The sequence below is a fragment of the Helianthus annuus genome, chromosome 11, assembly GCF_002127325.2.
Source record: "Helianthus annuus cultivar XRQ/B chromosome 11, HanXRQr2.0-SUNRISE, whole genome shotgun sequence".
Taxonomy (NCBI): domain Eukaryota; kingdom Viridiplantae; phylum Streptophyta; class Magnoliopsida; order Asterales; family Asteraceae; genus Helianthus; species Helianthus annuus.
In genome coordinates, this window is record NC_035443.2 from 7,529,961 (window position 1) to 7,557,172 (window position 27,212).

A 27,212-nucleotide genomic window follows, 5' to 3' on the forward strand; every position below is an offset into this window, starting at 1 on the left:
TTTGATCCTCCATCATATAGAGTTAAAATCCAACATCTTACATAATAAAATTTCAGACTTTTAACTCTTCGGCTTACTACCCTTTTTACCAAATTTTGACTCGTTCGTGATTTCATCATCAAACATGTTTATTTGATCTTTAAACTTATGAAATTCATAGTTTCAATGTCTCCTATCATATTAATCTCAAATCACGGGTTTCTTACATAATAAAAACCCGTTTACGCTCAAGTGCTTATTTTGACCCGTTAAGGGTATTTAACCACCTTCTAATTTAAAATCGCTTTCAGTTGTTTCTAACATTACAATACCACATTTCTTATCATATAATTTTCCACCACAACTGTATTTATGGTGGGTTTACTATGGTAATCTATATAAATCAAGTTTTTACCCCTCAACTCATTATTTTACGGCAAAGACTCGAATAGAGCCATTTGACTAACGTATTACATCTTTCAACTTCTATACTCGTCCTATGTATTTATCTAATCATAAAACTTATTTCCAAACAATCTTTAAGGGTTGTTTGTTCAATTTAGCCTATGAGGGCGTTTTGGTCATTTTTAGTCCCTCATTTAAGATGAAGGACTTTCACCAATTATTTGACCAAATTTGCACGTTTAACTAACAACTTATTTATGCGTACATGACCCGGGTCGTAATATCGACCCATTACAAACCTTTCACTATTAATCACTTGTTAATAGTAACGCGAGCTTTATGTTAATTCCTGTGATCACAAAACTCAACAAGCGATTGTCAAATGTTATTGTCAAATGGAGTTAATGACACCGTTTGACCCATTAGTCTAATTGACCCTTTGTCCGCATGAGATGGTATTTAATTACCATTTCATACTTTTAGACCCATCCCGGTTTTCTATTTGAACTCATTACCATTTTTCCCTTGTTCCGACTCTCAACTAATCATGTCGGAACATCATGTATCGATCATTTATTAGCATTCTTATACACTACATATAATTAAGAAATTTGTAAATAGTGGAAAAAGGGGCGTAAGCTTTACTTACCTCTCATCCGGTTTACGCTTTTCGTCTCGTACTTGATTTGTTTGACCCGCTCCTTCCTCCAAGCTTTCACCTAGCTTGTTACGCGTCAAACTATCATCATATTTCATAAGATGGTTAGTTTAGTCATTGACAATCATGACTATTACCTCTTACGTATTTTCTATCAAAATTATCATTCGATCTTAATAATGGTCGGTTTGACTTTTTAAAAGTCAAATCACCAATTAACACATATGATTGCACTATCAAGTTCACAAGACTCCATTAGGCACATTATCAACGCTTAGTGAGCATCATCTTTTGAGACGCCAAATTAGCTAACATGTCATCCAATTCCTACCTCAAGTAATAATAAATCAACATGTAATTTCAGTTATTACAAGCATATACACACTTTGACCATCATAATCATGGCTTTAACTCTATGTCAAGACCCACTTCTAATCACTTATGAACTCTTAACAAAATCTCTAATTTGTTCAAGTAGTTCATTCATATGAATTAATATGATGTTTATACACATCAATACAACATCAATTTCATCAAATCAACAAAACCCACTTAGCTCATACTTGGTTATTTGATTAATCACTAGTTTATGGCACAATTCTACAAGTTTGCATCTAGGGTTTGTTCCTAGACTTGTACCCACACTAATATCACTATAACATTGAACATTCAGGCAAGAATTTCATTCATGCATGTTCATCACAAATTCGAAACATCACTAAACATCAAAATTTAACATACCTTGTGATCCCCTAAGCTTACTGATCACGATTTTATTAAAAGCCCCAAATTCTTGGCTTGATTTCTCCTTGATTTTGATCAATTTTGTGGATTTAGGGTTCACTTGGTAGAACCCCTTTTTGGCTCCTGGGAAATGTCGACCAAACACACACTGAAGTGTGTGTTTTGGTGTTTGGTTTTAATTAAATAAAACTATTTTCAATTTTGTCAAGTTTAGTCCCCTCACTTGTTCAAGTTTTTATAAAGAGTATTATTAATCAAGTTTCATTGGCATTTTAACAACATTCAATTAACTAGGTTTGATATTCCTAGTTACTTGGCGGGTTCGAGGAAATCACATCCTGTTTCTACTTTAAGTCCCGTTAACTCGGGCCTTTTATATACTTTGTTTTCTCAAAGTATTTATCCTCCTTTTAATTAATATTAGATTTATTTATTTAAATCCTAATATTTACCGGGTAAATTTTTACCAGTAACGGTATTTTACCCGTCATTAATATTAACGAAGTTTGATTACCAAACCCGTTTTTGGGGTGTTACAAGTCTACCCCCCTTAAAGAGGTTTCGTCCTCGAAACCTTTTTCTTACATGTTTTATCGAGTTTAACTCCATGCATTTGATCTCGATAATCGATCGAGCATTGCTCATATTCTAACCAACTGTTAATATTACCAGAAAAGTATGATAATATCTTTTTGGTTACTAATCATCTACGTATCATATACGGCATAATGTAACTTGACATAACATAATCTCGTTATTTCCACTAGTTTAATTAACTTAGAAATATTCATCGCTCGGCTCTAATGTGATTATACTTCACATTACACTTCTTGTCCGTGATCCTGTTACGTCATGTTTAATTTATATCAACCCTTCATTTTTGAAAATATCACTTTTCGAATATATCGTCTTGCGCCTATTAATGTCAAGACTTGTTTCTTTCATGTTTACTATTTAAATTCCTACTAGAATTTATATTTGTAAAATGTTATTTCTTACTAAAACCGAAGTTTTAGTTTTAGGATCTTCTCTTTAACTTTTGTCAATTATCCATACCAGGATATTGACAGTCCATAATTTATTCTTTTACGGTCTTAGTTTTATGCGGGTTCCTCAACCAATTCCCTCGCTTTATCTAATTAACCCGTAGGTTTTTATCATTTAGCCTTATGGGCTATTTTGATTAGACTTTTACCTCTTTAGGGCGAAGTCCTTATAACTTCTTTCTAATCATGACCTGTGGGTCGTTTTAGTCTCGTAGACCTTTCATTTGTTTATAACCCTAAAGGTTATGTTGATCTCGTAGATCACTCCTTACTCATGTCATTCTTAAAATACATGTTTGGTGTCAAGGCACCCTGTTTTTTTTTTGTTCGAAGAATCATTTGGTTTCAAGCTTAGGTTCCGTTAACCTTAATTGTAGTTTCGTGGTTACAATTGTTTTCTTTTGGACAATTTTCCGATTTTATGACTTCTCACGTTATTCATGCGTCAGTTCTTCTTGTGCTTACTGTTATTTGATTTGTATATATTCTTATTTGGTTATGTCCCATTACCGAGCTCATTACTCTTTTGCTTTTAACGTTACCATTATCCTGCTTGCGTTTACTCATGCCGTCCGACATGATATTATATTCGACCCGTTCAACTTAAAAATAGTTGAACATAATTTATTCAAAATTTCTAATTGCCTTATCTTGTCGTCTTTTAGTTATGACTCAAAACCCGGTCTTTTAACCTTCCATCCGAGTTCCCGTTTCTCGGTCTATGCATGTGTTTAAATCCTTACCCATCAACCGGGTGTTTTGCCGAAGTCGTTATTATTGCAACCCTCCCGGTATGCATTAAGACCTCGCTTCATTTTTATATTCTGACTTTGTCCTCGAGTTTGTCGTTTTACAAAAATGACCCGTTTAGAGACATATTCGCATTTTCCGGGTTCGAGTGTAAGTATACTACCTCCCAATGCATATCTTGATCATTTTACATGTTTATATTCTTCGGGTTCGAGTGTAAGTACACTACCTCCCAATGCATATCTTGATCATTTTACATGTTTATATTCTTCGGGTTCGAGAGTAAGTACACCCCCTCCCAATACATATCTACATCATTTTACATGTTTGCATTTTCCGGGTTCGAGTGTAAGTACACTACCTCCCAATGCATATCTTGACCATTTTACATGTTTATATTCTTCGGGTTCGAGTGTAAGTACACCCCCTCCGAATACATGTCTACATCATTTTACGTGTTTCTTTGTCCCTTCACTCGGGCTCATTATCCTAATGTAATACGCTTCCGTCACTCGGCTGTGCGTTTACATTATTATCAAATATTTTGCTCATTTGATTCCTTTGGGTACTTTTTAATTTGTCCCATTTACCCCGTCCTTACTTCATCAGATGTAAATGTGTCCGCTATAAGAAACTCATGGTATCATATGCCACTACTTACTTGGCCAGAGTAAGCGATTAACACATGATATACACGACCTTTTTATAGTTTTCACATCACACCCCATGTAAGTAACACCTCTATTTAGTTTTCTTGGAAATAATATCCTGGATAGGTATTCTATTCAGGTTTCCCAAGTTTCCAATTTACATATGCGACAATCATTCTTTACATGTTTGTTGCATATTGCTAATTGCGTGATTATATTTAAAAGTACGCACCTGATAATGCTTGCCCCGACGGGCGTATCTTGCCATTAACCTTGTTCGCGGTCTTTACGCGATTTAGTCCTTAGTGAGCATGTTCCTCTTGTCATGCCTCGGACTGTTCCTCTATCACATCCTTAATTTGTTTAACCTTTGTCATCTTTAAATGCAAGTGTCCTTCAATCAAGACATTCACAATGTTAGTAATGTCAACTTTACTAAATGCCCGTATCATAATACAAGGCTTTTGTACTATATGTGTCAACGCACGAAATGTTATTAACTATATCTATCATTTAATTGGGGTAACGTGTATTACACGATAACCCTATGTGTTGTTTACAACACTTTAATACGCTAAACGATTAACATACATACACTTACCGGATTTGCGATCAAGCCTCAAACCGAACACTTATTCTTTTAACCTTGAGCTCTGATTACCAACTTGTAACACCCTTGTTATTATTTTAAAGGTTTTCGTATAATTAACGAAAATAAACATGTAATTACGATTGAGTATCCTTAGAAAATACGAGTAATTTAAAACTTTTACAAATCATAAGTTATTCGGCATAACGTAAATCGGATTCGTCGTTTAAAAGTTACGACGCAACGTGCGGAAGCATGTATCTTTATCGTGTTCGGTTCTTCGTTGAGCTTGATCGTCTTCCGGCGTCCAAAATGTACCTACATTTCACAAACATGAAACGCTTTAGTCATACGGCGTTTAAAACGTGTCAAAACGAGTCCATGAAACAAAACTGATAAAAATATATTTTTGTGCAGCGTCCACCGTAAATTACGGTGGACACCGTAATTTACGGTGGCCCCTGTATGAAAGGTTCCCCACCGTAACTTAGTAGGCGGTCACCGTAACAACTTCAGCCCCCACCGTAACTTACGGTGGGCACCGTAAGTTACGGTGGCCCCTGTATCAGGCTCTTCTATTTTGCCGTTTGTGACACGAAAACTTTCGTATCTTTCAATCCGCTTGCCCGATTGACCTACCGTTTCTTCCTACGTGATTGTAATTGGATCCTCCATCATATGGAGTTAAAATCCAACATCTTACATAATAAAATTTCAGATTTTTAACTCTTCGGCTTACTACCCTTTTTACCAAATTTTGACTCGTTCGTGATTTCATCATCAAACATGTTTATTTGATCTTTAGACTTATGAAATTCATAGTTTCAATGTCTCCTATCATATTAATCTCAAATCACGGGTTTCTTACATAATAAAAACCCGTTTACGCTTAAGTGCTTATTTTGACCCGCTAAGGGTATTTAAGCACCTTCTAATTTAAAATCGCTTTCCATTGTTTCTAACATTACAATACCACATTTCTTATCATATAATTTTCCACCACAACTGTATTTATGGTGGGTTTACTATGGTAATCTATATAAATCAAGTTTTTACCCCTCAACTCATTATTTTACGGTAAAGACTCGAATAGAGCCATTTGACTAACGTATTACATCTTTCAACTTCTATACTCTTCCTATGTATTTATCTAATCGTAAAACTCGTTTCCAAACAACCTTTAAGGGTTATTTGTTCAATTTAGCCTATGAGGGCGTTTTGGTCATTTCTAGTCCCTCATTTAAGATGAAGGACTCTCACCAATTATTTGACCAAATTTGCACGTTTAACTAACAACTTATTTATGCGTACCTGACCCGGGTCGTAATATCGACCCATTACAAACCTTTCACTATTAATCACTAGTTAATAGTAACGCGAGCTTTATGTTAATTCCTATGATTACAAAACTCAACAAGCGATTGTCAAATGTTATTGTCAAATGGTGTTAATGACACCATTTGACCCATTAGTCTAATTGACCCTTTGTCCGCATGAGATGGTATTTAATTACCATTTCATACTTTTAGACCCATCCCGGTTTTCTATTTGAACTCATTTTACTTAAAAACCGCTTCTTATTTGTTTGTCAATGCATGACTTGATTTACCATTTTACCCTTTTACCGTAATTCATGATTTCTTACCGTTTTTCCCTTGTTCCGACTCTCAACTAATCATGGCGGAACATCATGTATCGATCATTTATTAGCATTCTTATACACTACATATAATTAAGAAATTTGTAAATAGTGGAAAAAGGGGCGTAAGCTTTACTTACCTCTCATCCGGTTTACGCTTTTCGTCTCGTACTTGATTTGTTTGACCCGCTCCTTCCTCCAAGCTTTCACCTAGCTTGTTACGCGTCAAACTATCATCATATTTCATAAGATGGTTAGTTTAGTCATTGTCAATCATGACTATTACCTCTTACGTATTTTCTATCAAAATTATCATTCGATCTTAATAATGGTCGGTTTGATTTTTTAAAAGTCAAATCACCAATTAACACGTATGATTGCACTATCAAGTTCACAAGACTCCATTAGGCACATTATCAACGCTTAGTGAGCATCATCTTTTGAGACGCCAAATTAGCTAACATGTCATCCAATTCCTACCTCAAGTAATAATAAATCAACATGTAATTTCAGTTATTACAAGCATATACACACTTTGACCATAATAATCATGGCTTTAACTCTATGTCAAGACCCACTTCTAATCACTTATGAACTCTTAACAAAATCTCTAATTTGTTCAAGTAGTTCATTCATATGAATTAATATGATGTTTATACACATCAATACAACATCAATTTCATCAAATCAACAAAACCCACTTAGCTCATACTTGGTTATTTGATTAATCACTAGTTTATGGCACAATTCTACAAGTTTGCATCTAGGGTTTGTTCCTAGACTTGTACCCACACTAATATCACTATAACATTGAACATTCATGCAAGAATTTCGTTCATGCATGTTCATCACAAAGACGAAACATCACTAAACATCAAAATTTAACATACCTTGTGATCCCCTAAGCTTGGTGATCACGATTTTATTAAAAGCCCCAAATTCTTGGCTTGATTTCTCCTTGATTTTGATCAATTTTGTGGATTTAGGGTTCACTTGGTAGAACCCCTTTTTGGCTCCTGGGAAATGTCGACCAAACACACACTGAAGTGTGTGTTTTGGTGTTTGGTTTTAATTAAATAAAAATATTTTCAATTTTGTCAAGTTTAGTCCCCTCACTTGTTCAACTTTTTATAAAGAGTATTATTAATCAAGTTTCATTGGCATTTTAACAACATTCAATTAACTAGGTTGATATTCCTAGTTACTTGGCGGGTTCGAGGAAATCACATCCTGTTTCTACTTTAAGTCCCGTTAACTCGGGCCTTTTATATACTTTGTTTTCTCAAAGTATTTATCCTCCTTTTAATTAATATTAGATTTATTTATTTAAATCCCAATATTTACCGGGTAAATTTTTACCACTAACGGTATTTTACTCGTTAGTAATATTAACGAAGTTTGATTACCAAACCCGTTTTTGGGGTGTTACATGACATTCTCATACACCTCGCTCACAGCCTTAGCTACTTGCTTAGCGATGATCTCAGCGAGACGCTTGTCTCTCTTTTCTTGACGAGTAAGATGGGTTCGGCGTGCAGATGACGACATGGTCTGCAAGAGACATGGTCAAATCTCACCTCACACGTTTACTATATACTAAAGCTTAGGAACACGTCGGATATGCATCACGTTATCACATAAACACATTATCACAGACTCACCTAAGCAGAGAAGCACGTACCCATTCAATCACAGAAGCAGTTAAGCACGTAGTTCTCCTATAAACACACAGAGTATTCTGACTACCTCAAGATCCTATCATTCAAGCTCGCGTGTCGTTCGTATTGCATATCGACTAGTATCGTATAATCGTACAGCATGTCGAATAGTATAGTGTATATCGTAGCATAGTATTGTCTAGAATTACAGCGACTTGTTTGCGTTTTGAGATAGAAAGGCAATGCGAGTCGTGTGTGTCGATCGAAGTGATGGCAAAAATCGAGCGAATCATCAAATTAAACACATAAACAGGCAATTACACATAAAGCACATAAAATCGACAAATTCTATCAGAGTCTGCGGTTGCGGGCTCAGAATCGAAACACATAAAATCAAGAAATAGATTGTATGCGGCTATTAGACATTGACTACCCAAAGCGATTCGACTATTCACAGTAGACTTGTCGTCACTTTCGACCTTTGGGATCGCGTTTCTGCCTTGATTCTTGGGCATGCAGCACGTATTCCCTAGGTCATATTTTGTGAGTTCAGGTCGTTGGAGTCCGTCGAGGCTTTGGTGAGATAAATAAAATCCGGAATAAGTTGTCAAGGTTAAGGTTTCACCCCTAGCTTAGCAACTTCTTCTCTGTTTAGTAAAATTTTAGGAGATTATTCATCAAAATATGGATTTCACTCCTGATTTGGTATAATTCTCCTCGCGTGTTATTGAAAATAATGAGAAAATCATCGATGAATTGATAAAATCAGCATTAACCAGGCATTTTAGTCAAGAGTTTGCGGTTTTCACACCTAATCTTGACTAAATAGCTTGGCTTAAATCGGGAATTTCGAGTGCGGTGCTAATGAAGAGTAGCAGAATATGGCACCTAAACTTGGTCTGTTGGTTCCTAACTATAGTCTAGGTCTCTAAGACAGCGACCCGGACTAGGTCGTGTCCAGCCTAATTCCCTATAGTTATGGCTCTGATACCAATCTGTCACACCCCAACTGTTGGCGGAATCATCGGGGCATGGCACTGAGCGAAACAGATTGTCCAGAAGTTTCCACAACAACTATTATTACTATTCAGTTAAATGATACGTCCCATACCATATCCCAAATAGTACAATCAATTATTACAGATAACAACTAGTCAAGTAATTCTGTTCCGACAACTCAAATTTAAATAAATAACATAAATATTGTTTGTTTGTTCTAAAGACCCCTATTCTGTTGACTTCAGACAACTATTTGTTGGGGGGCTCTAGTCCTTTATTCTGGCCTCGCTTTCCTAGCAAGCAAACATCTTAAACACGTGTCACATACGTTAAAATAAAGTCAATACATATAATGTAAATGTGAGCATACAAGTTTGATAATAGCATATAGAGTTCGAAATAGTTTACGCATAACCAGCACGTACACAGAGGAAAACGAATCATGTTAATTGTCGACATGGATCTATCGATACCAATGACTGCGGGTTGACTGTCCGAGACAGTTCACAATACATGATTACCATCGTAATCCACGCAAGTAATTGTCCTTAACAACCCCCATGTGAACGGGTGCTGAGTCCAAACTATAGTACTACGTCGTTAAGGCAGGTAGCAGCATTCCACGTGTAAACATAACGACAAGCATTCATTTAGTCACATAATACATGCAGAACGGTTAGCGCATAAAGTATTGAGTAGTGTGTTCGATTGTGATTTTTGATACGTAACGTATGTAACACCCAAAAGTGCTAAAGCAAAAAGGGTTCGAGTATACTCACAGCGTTTGATTAATGGATTGAAGGGAGCGCTTGAGAGTAGGGTTAGCCTGAATAGTTTGATAGCGTAACAATGAGCAACACGTAAAATGGAAACAAGTGTAACGGGTCGAACAGCCTGGCCGATCAAACAGTAGGTTCGATCGAACGGCTTGTTCGTTCGGTTTGAAAGTCCGTTTGAGCAGTCTTGTTCGATCGGCCGGTAGGCTCGATCGGCTGGACTGTTCGAGTGGGTTGTTTCTTCCTTTGATTAGGATGTGTTTGTGTATGATGGTTTGACCTTTTGAAGTTTTTGTTGTAGTATTTGAGAACACTGAAGTGTTCTTACCTTTCAGGTCGGTCGATCGAACGGTCTGTTCGATCGGCCGACTTAACCGATCAATTAGACACTTCGATAGTGGGTCCTCAGCTGGATGTCGCTCGATCGAACATCATGCTCAATCGGGAGGCACCCCATACTACGAACGAGTTGTAAAATCGATTAAGTGTTGAAGCATAGTATCTCATGATCCAATGAGTAATGTTGACAAACAGCTCGTTCGATCGAACATCACCTCGTTCAATACTATACTTCATGAAATTGTCAAAGTGTGGGGCCACTTGTTAGCCGATCGGTTGGCCTGGTTGATCGGCTGACATGTCCGATCGGTTGGGCTGTTCGTTCGAACAGCCTAACCGTTCGGCCAGCATCCTGACCTGGTCGGCATGTTCGTCTAACACTTGGTTGTTCTGATTGTTTGACGTTATTTCGAGATATTTTGACAACGAGTTTGAACAATGGAACCTTCGTTCTTACCTGTTCCTCCTGCTCGGACAGGAATCACCCAAGTCCGGCTGGTGAACGGTTCGGAGTGATGGTTTAACGTTTAACCCGTAATCGGTGAACCTCGTAGATTGAATCCGAATCTTGAACCATGCAACCATTAGAATGACTTGTGAGTTGGCTCAAGCTCCGTTTCTACCGGTTTGAAGGCATTGAATGTAAAAGAGTTGAAAGAAAGTTGGAATTCCTTCTTTCACTTCTTCACATCATGTAAATGTTTAGATCTTTGATAGATCTTAACTTGTTTATGTGGAAATCAGTTAGATCTGAGCTATTCATGGTGATTTGAGGCCAAAACATGGTGTTCTTGAAGAACACCATGATGACATCATCATTGAATGCCCAGATCTTGATGATTTCACGGTTAGAAATCCAGATTTGAAAGATAGAAAGGTGTAGGAGCATGCAATGATAAAAAACGTACAAGATTTAGGATGAAAACTTACCGAAATCAGAAGAAATCTGAGAAAAGAAGGGGAGCACGAGCTGGCCGGTCAGAGAGTTTCCAAAAGTGGAAAGAATGACAATGACAGCCCTACTTATAGGCTCTAAAAGAGGAAAGGGCTGGCCGATCGGCCAGGCATCCCGATCGGATAGCCTGCTCGATCGGACAGTCTGTCCGATCGGCTGGGCTGTTCGATCGACTGACAGCCTGATCGATCATCAGCATAGTTTGAGTGTTTGGCGCGACGATTTTTGATATTTCGATTTCGATTGGAGATGACACGAATACGATAGGGTTCCTAGTCAAATTTCTTTCAGCCCCAACCACTATATCTAACATACAATCACTTATATTACACACTATCCTTAAGTTACCATTCATCATAATTTGATTTTTGTTTGCATTCAATTTGAGATTCGAGTTTCGATTGATTCGATTGAATACCACACAAAACATAAAGTAAGCACGCATAGGTAACACATACGGCACACACACACAAGTAATCATAACACCAAATTCGCATAGTTCGTGTCTCGAGTTTGATTGATGAGTCGATTAGCTTGATTATTGATTGATTAACTTTATCGCATTGTTACTTCCTACTATTCACAGTCGTAAATCGGTCGTATTGATTAAACATTCGATCATTTTGATTAGACAACACTTACTCCACATAATACAAAATATGAAAATAGACTAAGAAGTCAAACTTTGACTTTGACTTTGACATTCGAAAACACGGGGTGTTACAAATATCACCTCACACGTGATTGTTTCAATATGAAACTCGTCAACGTTGTTTTGGTCCACACCGATAACCAACGCGCAACTCATTTTTCCAAAATTTCGATAAATCATTTCTGATTAAATTAATTTTAGTAAGCGGCTTTGAGGTAAAACATCAGTTAATCCACATCGGAAAATCATTTTTGTAAATATCTATTTGTGTTTTTAATTTATCGTACGTTTTGCATTTTAGGGGGAGCAATTTCCAAAAGAAAAATACAAAAACATTGAAAAAATTCAAAAACACAAAAACAATAGAAAAACAAAAATGAGTTTCCTGGTGAGCAAAAGAGAAAACGATAGTATATCAGTGGTCTGTCGAAATCTCTTTGAACTTAAAACGGAAAACGATAAGTAGCTCTATATAAGATGTATTGGTAGGCTCACAATCATTTTAAAGTATGCAGGGTGATATAAACTTAATTGACTGAAGACCGTGTGGGAACAGCTCATTGGCATATGGTCTTGGTACCGAAATTTCGTTTGATAGATTGCCGAGGTTCTGAGATACGTGGTCTTTATGCTGTTTATCATTTGGGTATCATGGTTGATTCTTTTACCGAAAACAACGGGGACGCATGTCTAGAACTTCCATGATACCATACATACGTGTACATACGATACATACATGTTGCATATGACCATCAATAAGTGATAAAAATATCACAGTCACCCCTGAATAAGTGATTTTAAATCACATCTATCACCCGAGAGTCAAGTTCGTCTCTTTGTCGGTACGATGGTGCTAACCTGCTCATGGAGTTGTTCTTGTGCCCTGCATGCTTCGAATATCAAGTTCCTCATTAATAAGTGATTTAATCACATAGGGCTTGTATTCATCCTCGAATAAGTGAGTATCTCACATCATATATGTCAAAACAGATGATAAATAGTATACTCACCAGTTAGATGAACTCTCGTGCATACCTTGATACGGGAATGTGTCGTGAGTGGATGAACACCGGTAGGTAAGTATAAATAACATTGATCGTATCCCCTAACCGCAAGTACATCTGATAAGTTGAGCTTATGTGGACAACAATACCGATAATTGTTATAGGATGCTTATCTAAATGTAAACTAATTGAAAAACAAGGGTGTTTTGGCATGATCGTACACTGATATGATTTTCTTACCCTCGAAACTCGCAAAAAGAATGTCTGTAAATATTTTTTTATTGCTTTCTGTCTTTACATTTGAAAAAATGCAAAAATACCAAAAAGATTTTAGGTGTGTTTTAATATAAACTTTATAAAAGCCAAAAAGATTTTATTTCTGTTTTATTTTTGATTGCCCGATATTGGAACCCGAGTCTATCCTACCTAAAATCCTGATTGTAAGCCGGAAAACAATTGCATCTTCATTAATGGTCGAAGTTGACAAATTTTGAAAGTTAAAGGATTAAAACTGAACAATTTTAAAACTTTCAAAGTGTTGTCGGTTGGTAGTTGAATGAGAGTTGGTCTCATGTGTGTCATTTGCTGATTCCGTTTAAAATAATTCTTCGTGAAGTTTTCAAATGAAAATTCTATAAGGTTGATTAAATTCCTAGCGGCTGTTTTCATTACGCGTTTAGCTTTGTAGTGTATGCAGATGTGGCATCCAAGCAAGCTAAAGACAAAGAGAACGTGTTTGAAAAAAAGTTATGGGAGTGAAGACACAACATGAATGCAAGCTGTGGATCAAGAAGATCAATTCGTAGCTGGCCACTCATCAACACCACAAGGAACTAAAGATTTGAAGATCAACGTCTCACAAGCAATATCTAAGGGGGAATTTGCTGATGCACCTCCTTACTGTGACAAGTGAAGACATCTGAAGAGCCGATAGTGTGACGAACGAACCCTCACGAGCAACATCCAAGGGGGAAGTTTGTTGATGCATATTTGTGTGGATGCGACTCGGTTCGGTTCGGCTCAGCTCGACTCGGTTCGAGACCGAAGTCGACGACATTCCTCCCTCGTACGACCCGACATTCGCGATACGAGAACGCAGTTAATGCGAGATGACATCATCATAACATCATCATGATAATGTCACTTACATATATAAAATTGAACCTTGTTTGTAATGTTACGAAGAATGCATTTTCTTATTTGTTTGTTCACGAAGAATAAAGAATCACGAAGGATTATGGGTTCTTCGTGGGCCTCTAGTCCTTCGTGGCCTTGTAAGTTCTTTGTGGTGTTTAGCTGGGTCATGGCCTATAAATACCAACCCATGTTAACCAGTTCAGTAAGAGTGCATAGAGAGATAAGCAGTTTGTTCAAGAGCATATGTACTGGGTCTCTCTACAAATCAATATAGTGAATATTTGAAGTTATATCTTTTTTATATTGGTTGTGCTCTTGCTTTGGTTTGAATATACACTTGGATTCCACACTTGTGTGTGTGTTAAACAACAAGAAAGTAGTTTGATCCTCCGAAAGGGACCTACAAGTAGATCTTCAACCCATTTGTCTTAAAACCAGGGGCGCAGCTTAGGCTACCCCAGAGGGGGCGCCCCCCCCCCCCCTCGAACTTATCGATGCGTAGTGTTATGAATAGTACTTTGGTATAGGTATATACGTTGCCCCCCCCCCCTCCCGGTTTCGGAAAAATTGGGGGGTAGGGGGGGTTGTGGCTTCGCCAACGCTTAAAACTATATCATGAACAGCCATTGTATCTATCATGATCCATCAATAATTATCGAGGGATTACTGACGTGTAATTATATTATTTGTCTTCTATTTTTATTTTTTTTTCTTTGGTTTTTTAAGGGTCCTAATAAATCCACATGGTATCATCTTATTTACACATGGTTTATACGGGCCGTATAAGGTTATACGGCCGTATAGAATAAAGTGAACCGACAAAGGCTGTGCCAGCAGCCTTTGTCAGTTCACTTTATTCTATACGGGCCGTATAACCTTATACGGCCCGTATAAACCATGTGTAAATAAGATGATACTGTGGTCGTATATATATTATACGACTACTTTATACGGGTCGTATATATCTATACGGCTCGTATACAATGAATTTCCTTTATTTTATTGTTTTATTACTATTTGACGCGACGTATTATTCCTCGATTCACGTGCGAGTAGACGTAAGATTCTCTGATTTGATGTTATATTCCTCGATTCTCGTGCGATTTATGTGATTAGACGTTAGATTCCTCGATATTCGTGCGAGTTATTTGATTCGACGTTAGATTCCTCGATTCGCGTGTTAATCATTTGAAACGATGTAATATTCTGTAAAATTCTCTATATAAACGACACTAATTTCATTCATTTTCATTCAACTTCTATTCGTTTCTTCTATTTTTCTCTGTATTCAAATTATTTACACTATAATGTCGGGTTGGGGTAACTTTTTTAATGTGTTTGATAACGAGGCCAATCAGGGGAGTTATGATAACAATGAAGATAACAAAGCGGGCATGTTTGATCTGAATGCTCCGTTCGATCCCATTCTTGCGTCTGATGCAGGTCAGGATAGTTGGGGTTTGGATGCACTTCAGCCTAATTATGCTGGTTATTATCCATCGCAACACCCGGTTAATTTTGAAGCCCCTCATGTTAGTTTCGGACCACCGACTGATAGTTCTCAGTCTCCTCCCATAAGTGATGGACCGTCGGAGGGTCCAAATGCTGACCAGGAACGTAGTGAGTTTCAAAACAAGCAGGTATAACATTTAATTATACGTTTATTTGTTGTACGTTAACTATTTTAGTGTTTTTACGTTTGATGTTGTTTTTATTAAAACCTTAGATTAGGTTTGCTCAACGGGTCGTGTTCGCGGTTGGTGGGTTCAACCCGACCTGAACCTGAAAATTTTACACAAACCCGAACTCGACCCGAACCCGAAAATCGTATCATACATAACAACCCGAACACGACCCGAACTTTCATGGGTTAATTTATGACGTAAAATATATTGTTAAAAAAACATAATATAGTATATATGTGTAACAGGTCAAGCCGCCAACCCGACCATGTTGACCCGAACCCGACCAGTTAACCCAAACGGGTTCACAGGTTCAACCTGAAACTGACCCGAACCCGTTTATACTAAAGGTAAACCGATTGGTTAATCATTAATTGACACATATAAGTGTTTTCGTTAGAAATTCGCTAGCATGGATGAATTGGTAGAGTGGTGTAGAGACGTTGGACGCGTAAATGGCTAAGCCCTCGTCACCAAACGCTCCATCTACGATAAACAGGGTAGCGGTCAGCCGTTAAAAATCTGGCTTACGTGCGATTGTGCCGGCGAGTACAAATCAACAGCCACGGTCAGACGCAGCGGGACCAGGAAAACCGGTTGCAAGTTCCAACTGATCGGGGCATACAAAAAGAGGTTAGGTTATTGGGATCTAAAGGTTGATGAAGCTAAACATAACCACGAACCATTTCTGTATCTAGAGGGTCATCCGTCCCTAATGAGGCTGACTCCATCAGAAGAGAGGACGGTGGAGCAAATGACGCATCAGAACATAAAACCACGAGACATTCTTGCTGCCATTAAAGAACAGAACCCCCATAATATCTCAACAAGAAACACCATATACAACGCTCGGGCCAAATTGGGTCGAATGGAACAAGTCGGCGAGACTCCAATGCAGATACTTTTCGACCGGTTGGGGAAGGTTGGGTTTGTTTTTTACCATAGAACATCTCAAAACGGCGAACGGGTCGAGGATGTTTTCTTCATCCACCCGGAGTCGAACATGTTGTGGCGCGCCTTCCCGCATGTGTTGCTTATAGACGCCACCTACAAGACGAATCGGTACAAAATGCCGCTAGTCCAGATTATCGGTGTTACATCCACATTGATGTCGTTTTGCATTGCTCATGCGTTCGTAAGCAACGAGAAACAGGAAAACTTCACATGGGTTCTACAGAGGTTGAAACACTCATTAGACAGTGTTATGGAACCCCGTGTAATAGTAACGGATAGAGATCGCGCCCTAATGAACGCATGTGCAACCGTGTTTCCCAGGGCTAGACATTCATTGTGTAGGTGGCACATACAGCAAAACATCTTAAAACATTGCAGGAAAAGCTTTAAAACAGATGATCAATGGGAAAGATTTCTTTACAAGTGGCGCGAGCTAATTAACTCAACGACCGATCATGACTACAACTACTGGTACGAGCGAATACGATCAAACTTGCCACGCAAAAAAACCGATGGTAAGTTTTGTATAATTTTTGCTTAATAATCGTATTTATTTGACTTGTCTTAACTGCACTTGACTTTGATTACAGAGATTATGAACTATTTGGATTCAATCTGGTTACAACCATATAAAGACCGGTTTGTTTCGTTCTGGAGCGACCAACATCTGAACTTCGGTCAACGTACAACGAACAGGGCAGAGGGTCAACATGCCCTTTTGAAGCAGTACCTAGGCGACTCTAATTACACCCTGTAGAAAGTGGTACCACTTATCGATAAGCTCATAAGAAACCAGGTGACAGAAATCAAAGGCAGCATTGAAACAAGCAGGAGCCGAACATTGGGTCATCATAACAAACCAATATTTAATCTCCTACTAAAGAAGGTTTCACATGCCTGCCTAGAGTTGATATCAGACGAAGTAAATGAAATAGAAAAATTAATGTTATATAACCGTACATGCGCGTGCCGTTTGTATACAAGCTGTGGGTTGCCGTGCGCGTGTCGGTTGGAACCGTATACAACGAATGGTAATACATTATTCGACCAACCACATTTTATAATCATAGCCTTTCATCACGCAAAATCTTATTGACGTTTTATGTTGTTTGTTGATATGTTTCTTAGGTGAAATGATCCCGTTGGAGTTGATAGACCCTTTTTGGAGAAAGTTAAATTTGGACTCCATAGTGGAACCGAGCAAGGTGGACTCTTTCGACTTAGACGGCAAATTTGCGCTTCTCAAACAACATTTAAGTGCTCAGCCGAGAGAACTCAAGAAAAACTTGATTCAAAAGATGAAGGAGTTGGTACAACTCAATAAGACGAAGCTTAAACAACCAGTTGTGCAAAAAAACACACGGGGTCGTCCAACTTTAAAAGCTCAGCAACAAAGGAAGGATGATTCGTTTACGGAGCCTTCTAGACACAACTTTTTTACAACGCAGAACCAGTATAGTGATTCACAAGATGGGTTTGGCACACAAGAGTCAGCGATCGAACCTACCAGGCACTGCTCGTTTGTCGAGTCACAAAGTTATTGTACTGAAACACCTATGTTCTTCGGCGAGATTGCGAAAGGCGCTAAGAATTCGAAAACGAAAAACAAGGTCGCAAAATCAAAGGAAGAGCCACCAAATTTACCTTTGCTGCCTGTCGGACAAGTTAATATGTTCTTGCACTTCCAAAAGTTCATTCCACCGTGCTTCTATCCACACCTCAGTCACATACAAAATGTGCAGGGTGATGGTAATTGTGGGTTTCGATCTATAGCGGTCGGCTTATCGCTTAAAGAGTGGCAGTGGCCATTCATACGGCATAATCTTCATGATGAGTGCAACCGGTTCCACGAATTTTGGAAAAACATAAATGAAGTTGAGTATCAACAAGTTCTGGAATCATTAGTTTGGTCCGACAAAATAGTTGGAGCACCTCGACATAAGTGGCTACAAATGCCATTCACGGGGCTTCTGATAGCAAACCGGTGGAATGTCATTTGTCTCTTATTAAGTGACATTGGTTGTGCTTCATTTTTCCCATGTTCAAAACAGCCGAAGAAAGTATTCCGCATCGAACAGTCGCGCTTGTACATGTACACAGGAACCATTTTATTCACGTCAGATTAGAAGGGGAATATCCAATGCCAACCCCATCAGGATACTGGCGACAACCGACACGGAATACGCCAGCAGAAAGTTGGTATCACTATTACAAGGAACGTATTGACCAATATAATACGATCGTTGATGAATATAGGACCAGGGATTACATAGATATAGGTACCCTATGAATATAAAATGTTATTTACATGTTTGTCAGTGTAATGATCAACATACACGTTATATAAATGTTTTGGCAACTTGTTGAAATTGAATTTGAAAAAACGTTTAAACGAATCAACGTTAACGCATACCGACCGTATTTTCGTCAGTTCCGCATATAGTAATTGAAAATAAATGAAAAATACTGAATTGTATACGGGCCGTATAAAAATATACGCCTCGTATACAGTGATCGTATATTAAGTATACGACAGAATTAAAATAAATTAAATTAATGTATACGAGCCGTATACACGTATACGGCCCGTATACACAGGAAAAAAGATCGTATAAGTTTTATACGACCTCATTTCCACCATACGGCCTCAACATTCCACAAAAAATTCTCTCGGTTTTCTCTCGGATCGTTCTTGGACAGCGTTCTTCGGCGTTTTTGGCGTTTTCTTCTTGTTCTTCCTATACGGTACGTTTTCGTATAGTAAACTTTCAAATTCCGTAACATGTTAGATTATGGTCTTGTATAGTAAAGCGTAGATAGGCATAACGATTACGATTGTATAATTCAATTTGAAAAAAAAAAATTGAAACAGAAAATTGTAACTGATTATTCAAGTATACACGGTCGTATAAATTGTATACGATCGTATAATGTTTGATTATTCAAACTGTATACGATCGTATACATTTTATACGACCGTATACACTTGAATAATCAAAGGTTTGTCGATCGTATACATTATATACACTCGTATAACCTTTGAATATTCAAACATTATACGATCGTATATTTATATACGGTTTGAATATTCAAACATTATACGAACGTATATTTTATATACGGTCGTATACTTGTTGAATATTCAAACATTGTATGAGCGTATATGATATGTACAATACGTTTGTATACAAGAACACTATTCGTATAATACGTTAACGATAATCGTATAGTGATTGCTAAGTTGTAATTGTTATTTGTTACAGACGATATGGCTGAGTCATCAGCAGCTGGTGCGGCCCGTAGAGGTCGAGGTCAGGGTCAGGGTCAGGGTTGGGGCCGTGGACGTGGACGCGGACGGGGACGTGGACGTGGACAGGAGGAGGAGGTTGTGCCCGATTTTACTGAGACGGGGCAGTTTCTTAGAGATATCCCCCGAGGTACGGTTGCCTATAGGGTTTTGGGCAAATTACGGGAGATGGTGCTGGATGCGCCTCGGACCATAGATTTTCAGTTTTTGACCGATATTGGAGCGATCGGTCGGGTCCGGGAGCTTATGCCAGCTAACTCCCCGTGGGACCGCTTATTTGATGCCGCCGCAGAGCGGGCCCACAGGGAGATTACTTTAGGGTTTTCAGCATTTTTTGACGACAGAGGCCGTAGCTTTTACTATTTGCGGCAAGAGTCAGAGGATGACACTTCCTCAGTTCGCTGTTGCCTTGGGTTTGTACTCACAGGAGGACTCAAGGTCCCGCGCATTTTTTGATGCGCCAGTCAGCACGTCCACTGACGTGTTGTGGCCGTATTGGCGCACTATTGGGTTCGGGGAGTTCTCGAAACCGAACCAGCGATCCCCGAAGGCACGGGCGACTGATCTTTACGACCCGTTACACCGATACCTACATCGGTGTATCGCCGTGACGATCGCCGGTCGTCATGATAGCAGGGAATGGGTCACCCAAAATGACCTATTCTTCTTGCACGACTTACTTAGCGGCGGGAGGGCCAACTTGGCGTACAAGTTGGCCGCATATCTCGTCGACTACGCTTTTAAGCGACCCTCTTCCCACATCAGCTGTGGGGCCTTCGTCACCCGTCTGGCGAAGGGTTTCTTTCGCCTCCTGTCCCCGCAGGTGGCAAGCGATATGACCCTGACACGCCAGCTTGACAGGGTTGGGAGGGACACAGCCCTATCGATGGGTTTGGCTCGCGAGCTCGAGGGAGGGCAGCTGGTTTGGGCTTATGGTGTGGGTGAGGGACCCCGTGGAGAGGGTGGTGATGAGGAGGGAGACGATGGAGAGGGAGGCGAGGGGGAGGGAGATGGAGGCGACGGAGAGGGAGGCGACGGAGAGGGGGTCGGTCATGCTGGCGATCGATCACAGGTAGCTGCGGAGGAGTTACGGGGTGATCGCCCGTACGTTCGACGCAGCGTGAGACAGCGTGTGATGCCTCCACCAGGGGTGGAGGAGAGACTCGTTCAGGTCGAGTCGGATGTAGCTGCAGTCAGAGGGGATTTAGCTGCAGTGAGAGAGGATGTACGGTGGATGGTCGAGGCGATTGTGGCTATGCATCCTGCCACGCCCCTACGTCCACGAGCTGGCGCAGCACCACCACCACCACCACCGCCGTAGCTGCTTTTTGTATTATTATTATTTTTTTTTGTTATTTTACGTTTGAAACTTTGTAAAAGTTTATCTTTTTTTTTGTTTTAGATGTAAAACATTATAAATATTAATCTTATGTTTAGATGTTAACTTGTTTGTTTAATAATTGTTGTCGTAGTTTATCATAATCATATCACATATTTATCGTTTTACATACTGGAAACTTACTAAACAATCTGTATACGTTTAACTAGAAACTCGTAACATAATCCGATATATACAATACTATTTTAAAATTTACAAAACTTATTAAACGGTTTCCCGATTGCAACAAAAAATTAACTATTCTATACATATTTATCGTTTTACAAAGTGGAAACCTATGAAACATAATAAATACGTTTAACTACAAACTCGTAACATAATACGATATATAGAACACTATTTTAAAATTTTCAAAATTTATTAAACGGTTTCCCGATTGCAACAAAAAATTAACTTTTCTATACATATTTATCGTTTTACAAAGAGGAAACTTATTAAACATAATAAATACGTTTAACTACAAACTCCTAACATAATCCGATATATACAACAAACGGTTTCCCGATTTCAACAAAAAATTAACCTTTCTATACGGGCTATATGGGCCATATAACATTATACGGCCCGTATACAGATTTCAAAACTAAAAACCCTTGTCCAACCTTCGAAACAATATGCAAGTATGTATACGACCCGTATATAATATACGACCCGTATATAATATACGACCCGTATACATATAAAAACAAAAAAACATTCCACTCATTAAATTCTGTGCATAAACATTCTATACGGCCCGTATAATTATATACGGCCCGTATACAAATAGGAATGTGAAAATAAGATTATAGGGGTGTGAAAATAGAACAACCCTTTTTTAATCCTTCAGGTTTCTAGTACTGACAGTAATCTCTTGTGTCCCTTGTTTAGAGAGATGTTGCTTTAACTTTCAAGGAAGATACTGAAAGTGTGTAGACATTTGTAATATAAATTATACGCCTACTTTTTATAACTATTGGGATTAGACATTCAAAGTTATTTTTTCCTAATAAATTAGTATTGATCATGCATAAAACATTTATCATTATAAGTTACTATGTGTGTATGAATTAGTGTTAAAAACTTCTAGGTTTTATTTAAATTTGTATATAACTTGTTAAATTTTAAACTTATAAAACTAGCTAGAACCCTCTCTATATATTCTATATATTAGTTCTTTTTTTTTTTTTTTTTTTTGTGTTAAGTCATAACTTCAATTACTATGTCACTAATCACATGATTAAATATTTAAACTTTACAATAAATCTAACTACTATAATAAAAGAAACCAACTTTTGAACACGTGTCATTCATTGAAGGTATTCTCAAATCTATATTTATCTTATATTAACTAAATAAATAATAAAGTAATAAAATCTTATCATACTTTAATAAAATATTATTCTCAAATCTAAATTGTTAATTTAATATATTTTTAAAACAAATACCCCTCTTGTCTACTTATCTTATATTATATATACAAATAATAAATTAATACTAAATGTTATCCTAATATATTAAAAATATAACTTTTTTTATTATTTGGTATACAAAATTATATTTATTCAACTCGTGTAAAACGCGGGGGTTTTTTGGATATAATTTTTTTTATTATTTGGTAGATTTTTCAACCCGACTATACATGGGTTTTTTAAAGATACGACGTTTTTAGTATTTACCATACAAAATTACATTTATTTAATCTGTGTAATACACCTGATTTTTAAAGATATAATTCTCTTTTAAATCTATTAAACACGTATAATATACGGGGTTTTTAACAATGTAATTTTTTGTTATTTGGTAGATTTATTCAACCCGATTATACACGGGTATTTAAGATATGTCGTTTTTAGTATTTAGTATACAAAATTACATTTATTTAATCTGTGTAATACATGTGGTTTTTAAAGATATAACTTTTTTATTATTTGATATATAAAATTACATTTATTTAACCCGTACAATATACAGGGTTCATAAATATATAACTTTTTATTATTTAATATATAAAATTACATTTATTAAACCGTGTAATACACGGGGTTCTAATCTAGTATCTAATATATAATAAAATTTATCATACAACAAACGCAGTGGACCGCAGCATTAACCCATGACGCATGATCCCTGGATAACCATAAGATATTTTGGTGTGTGAATTGGTTCTTATTCATTATTAAACTAATAAAAAGAAACATATAATATTTGCTATAGAGAACAAATGAAAAGTAGAAAATCAAGTCGGCTTATCTGATATCATACCCATTTGAAATATCGTCCACATATACATCCATCAAATATCTCAAAAGTATGATAAAGATGTGATGGTTGTAATTTTTAAATATATGTGTTTTAAGTTTGTTGTACGAGTGTATAGTATATTTATTTAATTAAAACCTAATAACAATGATAGAAGTTATGTCATATAAAGTAGTTATATGTGTATATCTCGACAATATAGTAACTTTAAAACACAAATTTGCGTTTCAACAACAAATAATGATAATAAAGAGAGAGAGGAAGATATACATTTTCAACAAATTATTATTATTATTATTATATAATCCGAAATAAACAACAAAATACACAGGAATTCACGAAAACGAAAATTTCCAAATTTGAAAAAGAGAATGACGAAGAACCCTAAAGATTCAAACAAACTCGACCCATCATATATAGGTTAGATCGAATAATTCTCGAATTTGCTTAGTAACCATCTGGCCTGGAAGCAATGAACATGATACATTGAACTTGACGAACATTGTCAAATCCGATGATACGGATCCAGGCCTGGGGGTACTCCTTCTTGCATTCAGCAAGCTCCTTCATCACTTGGGCTGAGTCGGTGCAACCGAACATAGGCAATTTCCACATTGTCCAGTATCTTCCGTCATAGTATCCGGGGGATCTGGCGTTCTCACGGTAGACAAAACCGTGCTGCAATTAACCCCCAAAACAAGAGGAAACCATATTAAAAGTTGGTCATTTAATATCTACAACATCTTATTAGTTAGCAAAAATACCTAACTTAAGGTTGATGATGTATATGAATGTGTCGTTATGGATGAAAAACCAAGTTCAAATGTCTCAAATTGCGTTTTTAAAATGTATACATGAAGATCTATTAAACAAACTAAAATTTGATTAAGTAGTGTTACATCTCTACAAACATTTTGATAGGGATATCTTTTTGTATATTATCATGTATGATTGTATAAATTTTTATTAAAACAATGAAAAGGATGAGGTAGTGGTCTAATTCAACTAAAAATCTATATACATAGACCATTCAAAATAATCTATATACAAAGAATTCAAAGAATTCACATATCTAATAGGTGTGTTAATAACTGATGTTTACATTTTACATTTACATTTCACATTTTACATTTTATATTTTACAATTTACATTCACATAACAGATGTTTATCAGCAGATTATAAAATTCAAATTACCAAGTCATAGTATAAAATTCTTTAAATTAGACAATTTAGTTGGATCCATTTACTTAAATTTGTTTCAACCTATAACTTTAACTCACTTTGCTTATTTTCATCTAAAGTATTTATCTATTTATTTATTTTGTTAAAGCTAACCCTATACAAATTACAACTAAAATTAAGTAGCTCCCTTACAAATAAGTTATAATTTTTGCTCTCTAGATATAATTAACAAATCTAGAAAATCATAAACTTTTAAAAATACATAAAGGATGAGAAATATACCTCCAACTCGAATTCCAAACAAGGAACCCATTTTTTGCGGAGCAAGTAGTCGACTTCCTTAGCCAACTGAGTTTCAGTTAGTGGTGGTAAGTATGAGAGAGTCTCGTACTTCTTCAATCCAAGTGGTGGCCACACCTGAACAAGAAATTATACCACACTTTTAGTTTCTTAGAGATATATTTGATATTTAGATATAAAAACCCTAATTCTATATTAAGTTATTAACCTTCATGCATTGAACTCTTCCACCGTTGCTGGGAAGGGTGGAGAAGTCGTTAGCCTTCTTGGTGGTGGGGAAGGCGGCGTTGGACTTAAGGCCGGTGAACGGAGCCACCATGTTGGCCTGAGCAGGGGCGGTCCGGCTAACGGTCGCGACTGAGGAGGAGATCGAAGCCATTACGATAATCTTTGTCTTTCCCCTTTTCGAATCCAATGAGTGACTTTAGTGATTATGAGCTGTATATATAATACTTGTACATGAGCTGCCTGCCATCCAACGGATAAAAACAAATCTATCTTAACTTGTAGTGATTCTGAGCGTAGGATGTTGTGGCTCTTGGAATTTCATGCATAGTGTCCACATAATATAATTGCAATTTGAAGACCTTATCATATAGCCACCAGAAATGGAGAGCCACGTGTCAAATGCACATTGCTCAAAATATCTTATCTCATCTTCTAAAGGAGAGGTAGACATGGAAGGGTCGGAGGGTGAGTGTAATTTTTATGAATCATGAGGTTAATAGTGTGTGGTTTATATTGTTAATGTTTTAACTATCATGAGCGTTTGAAAATCTGCTACCGTAATTAAGTAGCAGATGTGTTATTTTTCATCCACATCCCGTCACATTGCCTATAATCAAAAAGAGTTTCAAAAATTACCTAAAAACCATGTAAATTCTTTGAAACCTACCGAAATTCTAAAAAGAAAATATTGATATCAAAATACGTGAAAACTGGACCAATATTACCCGAAACTGGACCAATATGTTGTAGTGTGGTTGAGCCGCTATTGATAAGTAGTCTAGTGCTTTTAATAGTAAGGTTGGAATTATTAAAGCATAAATAAAAAACAAATACAAATACAAATTTATTAAGACTAGAAAAATTGTATCATCCAAGTATTGAATTCCCTTCACCTAATGAATTATTCTCATGACTAGCTTCCCTAAATAAACTAATCTATGCTTAGATACCTGAAGTACTTATGATAAGTAATATGCTTAGGTGCATATTAGGCACACACTGACTCTCAAAACCAAAAGCAAACACTTGAAAATCATTTGTTTTCTTATGATTTTGAATCTCATATAGAGAAATGTCATTCGCTTGGGAAATCTTCTCAACACCAATAATGTATAGGAAAATCCCAACTGACTCCAAAACCTTTTTAATCATATTTTATTATTTTATTAACTTATGACACAATTGACTTATTAGAGTTATGAAGCCCTGAGTTAAAACACAAGAATATAAGATATTGACTACACAACACTACCCTATATACTATAGACAAAAACACATCCACACGAGACATGAGTAAAACCCACACATCAAACACACAAACATTTCATAAGAATGAAAATCAGAGGTTTTACTAAAATAATAAAAAAGTTCGAAACATGTTGGTCATTCAAATCCAATATTGTCTCGGTTTATCTATACATAGACGGTACAAACATGTCTAGCAATGAAAACATGAACACAAGTATAGAAGAACATGAACACGACAAAAACAAAATGGTAAAAATTAGTCAGTGTCCACTTTACAACGTCTTCAAACTGAAAATGCAATCGACCTTCAAGGTCATCCTTTATCAATACCCTCAAAATCCCTTAATAGGGGAATGTTAGGGTTAGCAACGTCTCGGCGTACAACCCATATAGAAACATACAGTTGCATGGTGTCCTAAGTTATCGGTTGCGCACCGTATAGAATCATATAGTGTCTTCAATTCTCTAAAGTCTAGCAAAATCCTACATCTTCTTTATCCACCTAATTGTCAGCTAAATCTTCATAAAACCATCGAGTAGACCTGCAAATTTACTTATGACGCAAATAAGTCCAAATAATAATACACAAAACAAGAATTAATTAACTTGTAAAACATGTATAATTCAAAACATATCAATTTTCCTCCCAGTAATTTTGATCAAGATACTTGTCTGTCTGTTGTTCCTCA

General features: G+C 37.0%; 1 protein-coding gene across 1 annotated transcript; it reads right to left on the reverse strand.

The window, feature by feature from the left end:
- Positions 1 to 23,830: 23,830 nt before the first annotated feature.
- Positions 23,831 to 25,607, reverse strand: LOC110889449 (ribulose bisphosphate carboxylase small chain, chloroplastic-like). Its single transcript, XM_022136978.2, has 3 exons — positions 25,256 to 25,607; positions 25,030 to 25,164; positions 23,831 to 24,241 (listed from the first exon to the last, which is right to left on the reverse strand). Exons 1-3 carry the CDS (start codon positions 25,424 to 25,426, stop codon positions 24,011 to 24,013), a joined length of 537 nt encoding a protein of 178 aa, XP_021992670.1. The 5' UTR covers positions 25,427 to 25,607; the 3' UTR covers positions 23,831 to 24,010.
- Positions 25,608 to 27,212: the final 1,605 nt, after the last annotated feature.

What these genes read in the sequence shown, in the direction of transcription:
- LOC110889449 (XM_022136978.2), bottom strand. Translation starts at nt 25,426, where the DNA reads ATGGCTTCGATCTCCTCCTCAGTCGCGACCGTTAGCCGGACCGCCCCT. An exon ending in GAAGAGTTCAATGCATGAAG is followed by an intron (nt 25,165 to 25,255) that starts GTTAATAACTTA and finishes TTTCTTGTTCAG; the next exon opens with GTGTGGCCACCACTTGGATT. An exon ending in GTTTGGAATTCGAGTTGGAG is followed by an intron (nt 24,242 to 25,029) that starts GTATATTTCTCA and finishes GGTTAATTGCAG; the next exon opens with CACGGTTTTGTCTACCGTGA.